This window comes from Lactuca virosa, chromosome 5 (genome assembly GCF_052849685.1).
Source record: "Lactuca virosa cultivar CGN04683 chromosome 5, Lactuca_virosa_CGN04683_v6, whole genome shotgun sequence".
Taxonomy (NCBI): domain Eukaryota; kingdom Viridiplantae; phylum Streptophyta; class Magnoliopsida; order Asterales; family Asteraceae; genus Lactuca; species Lactuca virosa.
The window spans coordinates 274,345,571-274,355,687 of record NC_136430.1 but is presented as its reverse complement, the minus strand read 5'-3'; the positions used below and the strand labels follow the sequence as shown (position 1 = coordinate 274,355,687).

At 34.7% G+C, this 10,117-nt stretch overlaps 1 protein-coding gene across 1 annotated transcript; it reads left to right on the top strand.

Annotated features, from left to right (window-relative positions):
* The first annotated feature begins 1,976 nt into the window (after positions 1 to 1,976).
* On the top strand, positions 1,977 to 3,310 carry LOC145112762 (uncharacterized). Its single transcript, XM_079048892.1, has 4 exons — positions 1,977 to 2,129; positions 2,221 to 2,848; positions 2,913 to 2,973; positions 3,115 to 3,310. The coding sequence occupies exons 1-4, from the start codon at positions 1,977 to 1,979 to the stop codon at positions 3,308 to 3,310; spliced, it is 1,038 nt and encodes a 345-aa protein (XP_078905018.1).
* The last annotated feature ends 6,807 nt before the right edge of the window (positions 3,311 to 10,117 follow it).

Here is a 10,117-nt window from a genome sequence, read left to right as displayed (position 1 = left end):
TTTTAATAATTAGCTTGTTTGTTGTAGTTATTTTAAGGTATAATATATGTCTATGTATGTCTTTTATTTGTAATTTTTAGGTAATATATCTGTATCTTTGCTTTTTAGTAGTGGTTGGTTAGGAAAAAAAATCTGTAAGAGTATTGATTTACCTATTGTTAATTAATCTAATTATGTTAATGTCAAATAATTGTACTATATGCGCCCTATAAGATTCTTTAATTGTCTATATAACAATTCTGTCATATGACATTATTATGTATCATAAAAGATGGATCCTAATTTACTACTAACCGGACCAAAAAACATGTAAAATTAAAAATGATACAAGTGAAACGACATGTGAAGCATTTTCATAGAATTCATAGCGAGATCATGTTTGTTTTATCTGAAGAAATAAATATATGATATTCCAGAAAAACAACATATGATATTCCAGAAATCATGTTTGTTTTATCTGTTACAACTTGTACAAAACAACATAAAAAGGACAGCACAACAAGTTACCATAGATGGAAACATAAACCATTACAAACAATAACATACATTACATTTAACATTTTACAACTTGTAGACAACGACACAAAAAAAGAAAATCCAACTACAAAGTAACGCTATCTTCAAGTGCAGTATTTTACTTTGAAGCTTCTTCTTCGATCGAGCTAAGTTAGAAATTATCAACGAATTATTGTCTTTTGCATCATCCACCCAACAATAAATCCAGACTGTGGTGGCTGATAAAAAAATATCCAAAAAAATTATGTATATTGTGTAAATATTCACTAAAAAATTATAATATAAATAATTATAGGACAACCCAAATACCTCTTTAGGACAAGCATAAAATAACCGTCCAGGGTTATTGGTAGTTCTTGAGGTCCTTATAATACCTTCAGCCCCACAATTGCAAATTGTCATTTCTTTGGTTTATGAAGTGTAAATTTTTATTGGTGTTGACAGGTAAATATATTTTCAATTATATACTGCCATTAGAGTACTATTTTATAAGTATTGACTACTGTCTACTAGCATTTGACTACTAGTTTATGTGTTGTCTTATCGTACAGTGAATTTCGGAAAATATGATTGTAATTTGAGTACTGTGTAATACGTATTGACTACTGTCTACTAGCATCTGACTACTAGTTTATGTGTTGTCTTATCGTACAGTGAATTTCGGAAAATATAATTGTAATTTGAGTACTATGTAATACGTATTGACTACTGTCTACTAGCATTTGACTACTAGTTTATGTGTTGTCTTATCGTACAGTGAATTTCAGACACATGATTGTAATTTGACTACTATTTTATAAGTATTGACTACTGTGTACTGGCATTTAACATTATTTGACTACTGTTTTACATACTTTGACTACTTTCTACCTTGAATAATGTATTCTTATTTCGAAATGACTACTCTAAAAACGAATAATTACCCCTGCATTCAATTTGAAATGAAATCCATTTATAGTGGACACCTTATTCATTGAACATACCAATTGGCAAAATGAGCGGATTCAATAAGGTATACAAAAAAAGTTTTTCGAACCTACCAATATTCTTTCATAATCTTGAAAGAACAAATCGTAACTCTTTCACAATCATTAAGAAAGATATGAGAGTCCGGTTTCAATTTTGTTTTGTCGCATTGGGATGCGTGGTATGTCCTTCTATACAGTAAGTATTTTTTATATTTCAAGTTCATATTTGCCTAATGTTGGTATCGTTTCTTACAAATTGACTACTGTCTACTAGCATTTGACTACTAGTTTATGTCTAGTCTTATCGTACAGTGAATTTCAGACACATCATTGTAATTTGACTACTGTGTTACAGCCATTGACTACTGTCTACTAGCATTTGACTACCACTAATGTGTTATAGCCATTGACTACTGTTTACTAGCATTTGACTACTACTTTATTCCTTTTAATAGCTTTTGAAGTCATTTATGGAAAGACTTATCACTAAAGATGAGTTTCTCATACAATAACCATGAAGAAAGCTTTACCAACTTGCCTGTTTACGTCCACAACATTCATCGTACAAATCCCCATAGTTACACTTTCATCAAAACCGATGTTTTGGATCGGTTTGAACTATGTTTTGTCGCTATTCGATGTGTGGTAATGTACTTTCGATTTGTTTATTTTTTGAGCTAAAAAGATTAAATTTAGTTTGAAAACTAATAATTGTGTTGTACTAACTATGAAATAGATCAACGCATTCTTAGGATGCATGCTTCCGGTCATCTTCATAGGCAGTGTTCGTATTCGAGGAGAGTATCTTAATTCAATGTTCGTAGCAGTTGCTATGGATGGAAACATCACTACGCTAATAGCATTTGGTATCGGGGTGGCAAATAATGTTAACTCCTGCACTTGGTTCCTTATGAGGTTGAAGGATGCTATCGGAGAGGGTAGGGAAGTTGCGTTCATAACCAATATGGACGATACCATTTCTTCTTTTGTGGGTCAGGTATTCCCTGAGGCTTATCATGGTTATTCGTCTAAGAGTGTTTTGATTTACTGTCGCTTAAGAATTGGTCAAAGCACAAATTTAGACTACTTGTTCTTCCGTGCATGCAAAACATATACCACGCAAGATTTTGAAAAATCATTTTCTAAGTTAAGTCATGATGCACGTGAGGTTCTTGCCAACATCGGAAAAACAAAATGCGCACGGACGTATTTCCCGAATATACGTTGGAATGTACTAAACATTAATATTACAGAATTCCTATTGGTGTTATCGGTTAGTCAACGTAATGTACCGATAATAACGCTAATTGATGCAATTGTTCAGTACATCCAACAGACGTTTGCAGAACGCAGTGTCGTGGGAGGTAATTTAGAAAGTTTTTATAAACCATTAAAATATCCATAATTGACTATCCTTTTACTTTTCAGGGATGTTGAACACCGTATTCACCCCTTACACAGAGATGGTCCTTCACAGGAGGATGCAAAAGTCTCTATAATGGAAAGCAACTAAAATTCCACCTAAGATCCAGTCTCCGTTCCCCTCTGATATTTTCCAAGTATTTGATCTACAAAGAACGTGTGTTGTAGATCTTAATTGACACACATGTTCTTGTGGGAAATGGCGCAGTGTGGGTATAGCATGTGGTCATGCTATTGCTGCAGCACGTTATACAAAAAACACGGAATTAACCGATATGGTTCAAATATATTATCTTGCTGATGTGTTTCGAACTACATACCAGACTAGAAATGTGAACGTTATTCCCCCTGCATTAGAATGGGAAATACCAGAGTCGTTTATGGTCGTTTTAATCCCTATGTAGTCCTATTTTACTATTATTTGCTAATAGTTTTCTTTTTAAATCGATGTGGAGTAACCTCATATTGTGGTTTTAATAAATGATGCAAACGTATAATATTCGATGTGGAATAACATGAGATTGTGGTAATGAACATTTCCATTTTACAAAATCATATTGTTTATATTACATTAGGTGGTATGAATCAAAAAATATTTACTAAACATTAGGTGGTAAAATTCAAAGAAATTACATTGCAACATTTACTCTTCTTTAATCGTTTCAAATAGCATCTACAATATATACTAACTGTAAAATTAAAACAGTATATTTATGTAAGTTATACTACAATTTGACTACTACTTCACATTATTTCACAACGGTTTCAAAAATTTTGACTACTACTTTCTAGAGTGAATAATGTTTTGTCATTTTGAACAGTAAAATTGTCCTTTCAAACAGTACTTCTATGTTGGTCTCACCCTATTAATATGCAACTAACATACATCCTAAACGTGATACATTACAACATTCAAAAATTTAGAATGAATTCATCTAAGTTCGGTGTTTGGCATTGTGAAGAAGAAGATTACTATGTTTGTTCCGATAACAACCCAATTCCGGAAGGCCCAAATTTCCCACTCCCAGATAACATGCCCGACGACATTTTCCAAGCTATGAAGGCCGCTGAAGAAGCCAACGAAAGGGACTCTCAAATTAGTCGCACACTCAACCAACGTGCAAACGACGTAGCAGATCAAGTAATTGAAAAATAAAAATGGATTGCTGAAACAAAAAAAAATCAAAGAGGCTAAGAAATGGATTAGAGAGGCAAATAGGGAGTTTAATATGCTTCAAGCTGAACGCGACCGTCTAACAGATGTTGTTAGAATTAGAGGGGATTTTATCGATCGTGAACAAAATTTGTATCCCAAACAGTTTCCTAATCTATGGAAACCAATTTAATTTTGTTGTGTTTATTATGTAGCAACTTATGTTATTTTATCGTAAGCTAAAAATGGCAACTTATGTTATTTTCTGTCGTTTTTAACAGCACCAAGCATACTTTGGAGGGTAAAACCAATGATGTAACGATATCGAATTTGGAATTCGGATAATTTCCGACGAAGAACTATGTAAAAACAACGTAACCAACATATAAAACAATAAATTCACACTAAAAACATATGTTATCGTAAGCTAAAAATGGCAACTTATGTTATTTTCTATCGTTTTTAACAGCACGAAGCATACTTTGGAGGGTAAAACCAATGATGTAACGATATCGGATTTGGAATCCGGGTATTTTCCGACGAAGAACTATGTAAAAACAACGTAACCAACATATAAAACATTAAATTCACACTAAAAAACATATGTTATCGTAAGCTAAAAATGGCAACTTATGTTATTTTATGTCGTTTTTAACAGCACGAAGCATACTTTGGAGGGTAAAACCAATGATGTAACGATATCGGATTTGAAATCCGGATATTTTCAGACGAAGAACTATGTAAAAACAACGTAACCAACATATAAAACATGAAAATCAAACTAAAAAACATAATTTTATCGTAAGCTAAAAATGACAACTTATGTTATTTTACGTGGTTTTTAATAGCACGAACAAATGGAAAATATATTACAAAGACAATGACAAATACATTACAAACATAATATATTTCAAATATATTACAAACACAATGTCAAATATATTACAAACCTAATATATTAAAAATATATTACAAACCTAATATATTAAAAATATATTACATAGTCAACGACAAATATATTACATGCATCAATATTTAAAGGGAATAAATTTTACATCGGCAATAAAACAGCCATCAAAGGGTCTAGTATTCCCATTCAGATGGTGGGGGAAGTGGGTGAACGGTTTGTGTCTGGTAGACGAGCTGAAATACATCAGCATGGTAATATACTTGAACCAAATTAACAATTTCATGCATGTTTGAATCACGTGCTGCTGCGATGGCATGACCACATGCTATACCGAGACCGCTCCATTTTCCACATGAACAAGTACGACCGTTAAGGTCTACAACACAAGTTGTTCTAAAATCAAATACTTCATACACATATGTCGGCATGTGAGACGAGATCTGTTGGGGGATCTGTCTTGCTTGCCAACGAACAGACTTTTGCATCCTTCTTTGAACCACCAGTTGAGCATACGGTGTTAGTACACCAGTCAAACTCCCTGAAAAATAAATATGGTTAGAAAAGGTTGTTGTACAACCTATTTAATTCTTTTATATTGCACCCGAAAATATACCTGCCATTATACTTCGTTCAAAAAATGTATTTTGCATGTACCCACGAATTCCCTCGATAAGCGCTATTATCGGTACATTACGATGATTGAGCGATACTACTGAAAAATATTGAGGAACTTCCATGTTGAGTACATTCGAACGGATGTTAGGGAAATAGGCTCTTGCCCATTTCGGATGACCGATATTCGTAAGCACTACACGAGCATCAATGTGTAGCCTAGGAAAATTTTGTTCAAAAGTCTCCACAGTGTATGATTTTAATGTTATCCAGAACAAAGTTTCCATTGATCTTCCAGAGCCTACTCTTGTGCGTAAATATTTGTGGACGCTCTTATAATTGTAACCATGATAAGAATCAGTGAAAACATTATCTACTCAAGAGCCAACAACATCGTACATATTGGATATGAACGCTACTTCCTTACCCTCCCGAGACATTCTTTTAACCTCATTAGGAACCATGTAGAAGTTACCACATTATTTTTAACCGACATACCAAATGCTATAGGGATAGTCAGATTGTTCCCATATTTAGCAACCGCTACAAACATTGTTTTTAGGTAGTCCCCTCTAAGACGGACACTACCTATGTAGAGGACTGGCAAGAAACAATTTACGAATGCATGGACTTGTATTTTTTAAGAGTGCAAAGCAATTAGTTTAAATGTACCAATATTAACAAATGTAAAGCAACAAAAGAAATTTGGAAAAGATATATACCACCCATCCAATAGCCAGAAAACAAGATTGTAAACGATCCATCAAATCCGTTTTGATGTGAGTGTGAGTATGCGGGTTGGTTCGCCTTAGGTTATAAAGGTAAACAAGCAAGTTGTTAAAACTTTCTTCATGGTCACTGTCAGAGAAACTCATTTCGAATCACTTGTAAGAGACAATTACCAATTACTTAGTTTGCCTAAGGTTGTGGAGGTAAGGCCATTACCACATGCGGATACATATGTATGTAGGAGCTGTAAATGCAGGGTCCATAATGTATTGTCTTTTCGAACAGTATATTTGTCGCTTCAAACAGTATCTCCGTGTAAGGTATCTGACAATTGGATACTCTTTGACATTATTTGACTACGGTTTCAAAGACTTTGACTACTGCTTCGTAGCCTGCAAAATGTATTGTCTTTTCGAACAGTATATTTGTTGTTTCAAACAGTATCTCCGTGTAAGGTATCTGACAATTGGACTACTATTTCACATTATTTGTCTACGTTTTCATAGACTTTGACTATTGCTTTGTAGCCTGCATAATGTCTTGTCTTTTCGAAGATGTATATTTGTCGTTTCAAATAGTATCTCCGTATAAGGTATCTGACAATTGGATACTCTTTCACATTATTTGACTACGGTTTCATAGACTTTGACTACTGGTTCGTAGCCTGCATAATGTATTGTCTTTTCGAACAGTATATTTGTCATTTCAAACAGTATCAAACATTACTTCTGGGAATCCACCTAATTGTATGCCAGTATTTTTTCTTATTTAAGTACTATAAAATTAAAACAAACTAACAAACAAATTTAAAAAATGGCCTCCAATCAAGCAACTTCTTCCAACGCAGCTGCTCCGTCGAATACTCCACATCCATGGACGATAAGAGAGGTAATGGTGGTAACACGATGTTGGATGAACATTTACGATGATGTAACCATGGTTAACCCTGATTGCTTTGAAGGTGATGAATGGACCCGCATAACAGCTATGTTTAACCTCTCATTGGGAGAAGGAAAACACCGAACACAAGAAGATATTGTTGGTAAGTGGATGGATTTAAAGGAAAAAATCACATGGTTCAATCGATGGTATCATCATCTTAAAAACAGGTATCGTTATCCAAACAATGACGAAGATCTTTTAGAAATGGTTAAAAATGATTACATTTTGGAGCACGAGGGAACTGACTTCGAGTATGAGGATGCATGGATTCTAGTTAAAAATAACAAATATTTCATGTGGAAGGCACTTTTATGTGAAATGTCTTATGTAATGTTTCGTACGGGTGTATCTCTTTTCCAATAATGTTTTATGTTTGTGTTTTATTTTTCATGGAATAAAGTAGATTTAATTAATATTCTCAGAAGTGCAGTTTAATACAAGCAATACAAATTACAAATACGGGAATTCATTACTTTCCTACATTAATCTAAGGACAATTTAAATCAAACGTGCTGTTGAAATCAATAGTAGGGTACACGCTTTCGTTCTGTGACCCGCTTCCGGATGCAAATTCATCAGTCATTATGCCCTTTTGTGTAGATTTTTTCCTACCCTCAGATCCGCTCCCCGATCCCCTACCCATACAATCGTTCCTCGTGTGTCCAAATTGACCGCATGTAGAACATTCTTGTCGTATGGGACGCTCACCTTGCGACGGACTACGGCCAGTGTTTCTTGGCCTACCCGGCTGACGTCTCTCCATTATGGGTGGCTTCACGGTCATCAAATCATCCGGGATCTCCCACTCAGATGGACTTGGTAAAGGGTTCACAGACTCCTCGTAAGTTTTCCTCAGTGTCTCTGTAAAGTAAGCTTTTAAAGCAAATTCCGAACAATCTTCATAACGGCTCATTGTTAGCACTTTTATGACATGGCCACAAGGTAAGCCATCTATTTGCCACCGCCTACATGTACAGGTTCTTTGTTGGAAATCAACAATGACACTTTTGTGAGTAGAGCTTTTCACTTCAAATCTGCTATTTGAGATAGGGCATACCATCCAATTATTACAAGCATTCTTATTAGCTTATATAATCGTTTCAGCCCATGGGGTGAGTGTTGTTTTTGTTTCAGCTAAAAAAATAGACATAATTTCATAATATCATAAGAGTAGTAAAAATAACATTTCAAGTACTATTATATATAAAATATTAGTACCTGCAACATTACGCTTCTGAAAATTCCATTGTTGCATTGTTGCACGAAAATACTCAATCAACATCAATAGTGGCATCTTTCTTGCAAATCTTGACATTGAATTTATCGACTCCGCACTATTTGATTTCATAAGAAAATACTGATTCCCAGGAAAATGTGCCCTGACCCATCTTTCTGGATTGATGTTTTGTATGTATTCCCATACACGATTATTTACATTTTTTATTTTTTTCATCCCATTATCGAATTTTTTAATAGTATACGCTTTGCATGTCTCCCAAAATAATGCGTGTATTGTATCGCTGCTTCCAAATTTTTCTGAAATGTTGAAATACAAATGGATACCACATATTCCATGATGGGCGTGAGGAAATATATTTGCAATTGACGTCGCTATGGATGGAGCCCTATCAGATATGATTGTAAGGTCTTCCAGGTTGCATATACATTCACGTAGTTTTCGAAGGAACCAGGACCACGTCTCCATACATTCACTTTTGCATATGGCATAAGCAACAGGCATGATTTGGTTTTGACCGTCCATTGTCACTGCGAGCAACATCGTACCTTTGAATTCACCCTTTAGGTGACCACCATCAATTATTAGGGTCGGCCTACAATATTTTATGAACGCTCGTACCTACAATTATTTTTGATAGCATTAACAAATACCAATTAGGATTCATATGTTATATTTGTTATAAAAATTATCACTGCTTACCGAGCAACCCAACGCGATAAACACGAACTCAAACCGATCATCATCGTCTGTTCTTATCTGAGTAACAGTTCCTGGATTGTGCTTCACCAAGTTGTGCAGATACGCTGGTAGTTTGGTGAATGAATCCTCTTTGGTACCTCTTAACATCAACAACGCATACTGTTTTGCCCGCCATGCCTTTTGGTATGAGATATTGATTGGAAATTTCGAATTGATGTCCCTCACAATTTCATTACCCCGATAAACTCTATTATAATCTCCAGCCAATACTTCAGCGATAAAGTGCCCGAGTACCTTTTTCTTTGATTGTCGATGATTAGACTCCAAGTTTGTTGCACAACAAGTGTGTTGGTCAACAACTTTTGTGACTTGGAAAGCAGTAGTCGATTTGATTCCCCTTGCCCTAACCATCCAAGAACAATTTTCTACCAAACAAACCACCTCGAACCTCTCTTTGCTCGATTTGGTAGTCTTATATTGCTTACCTTGTTCCATGCATTGTCTTCCAATTGCAAGCTTGAGCAACTCTTTGTCATAAAAAATGTATCGAACCTTAATCTCTTCATTTATATCCACCCTCTGACATGGAATGTTCACATCATCGTTTACAGGACACGAAGGCAATGGGGGCATACCATGAAACATGGTATTTGAATAAATAACTTTAGGTTCATCATCAAATTCTTCTCTGTTAGAATCACTCTCTAGGCCGGATATATCCAACTTGTCACAATCTGCAAACTCGCCATATCCTTTTAGTTCACCATCATGCAAAAATGGAACTTCTTGTTTTGCAGATTCATTACCAACCTTATCCACCACATCTAGTGCTTTTTTTGGTCAAAGTAATAATTTACACCAACATCATTGTGACAACACGGAATTTCTATCTTGTACAACCATTCAATTTAATCAAAGTCAGACTT

Excerpts from the sequence above, each read along its gene's own strand:
- LOC145112762 (XM_079048892.1), top strand. The coding sequence starts at position 1,977 with ATGAGTTTCTCATACAATAACCATGAAGAAAGCTTTACCAACTTGCCT. Across the intron at positions 2,130-2,220 it reads TTGTCGCTATTCGATGTGTG|ATCAACGCATTCTTAGGATG; the intron begins GTAATGTACTTT and ends ACTATGAAATAG. Across the intron at positions 2,974-3,114 it reads CTTCACAGGAGGATGCAAAA|TGTGGGTATAGCATGTGGTC; the intron begins GTCTCTATAATG and ends GAAATGGCGCAG.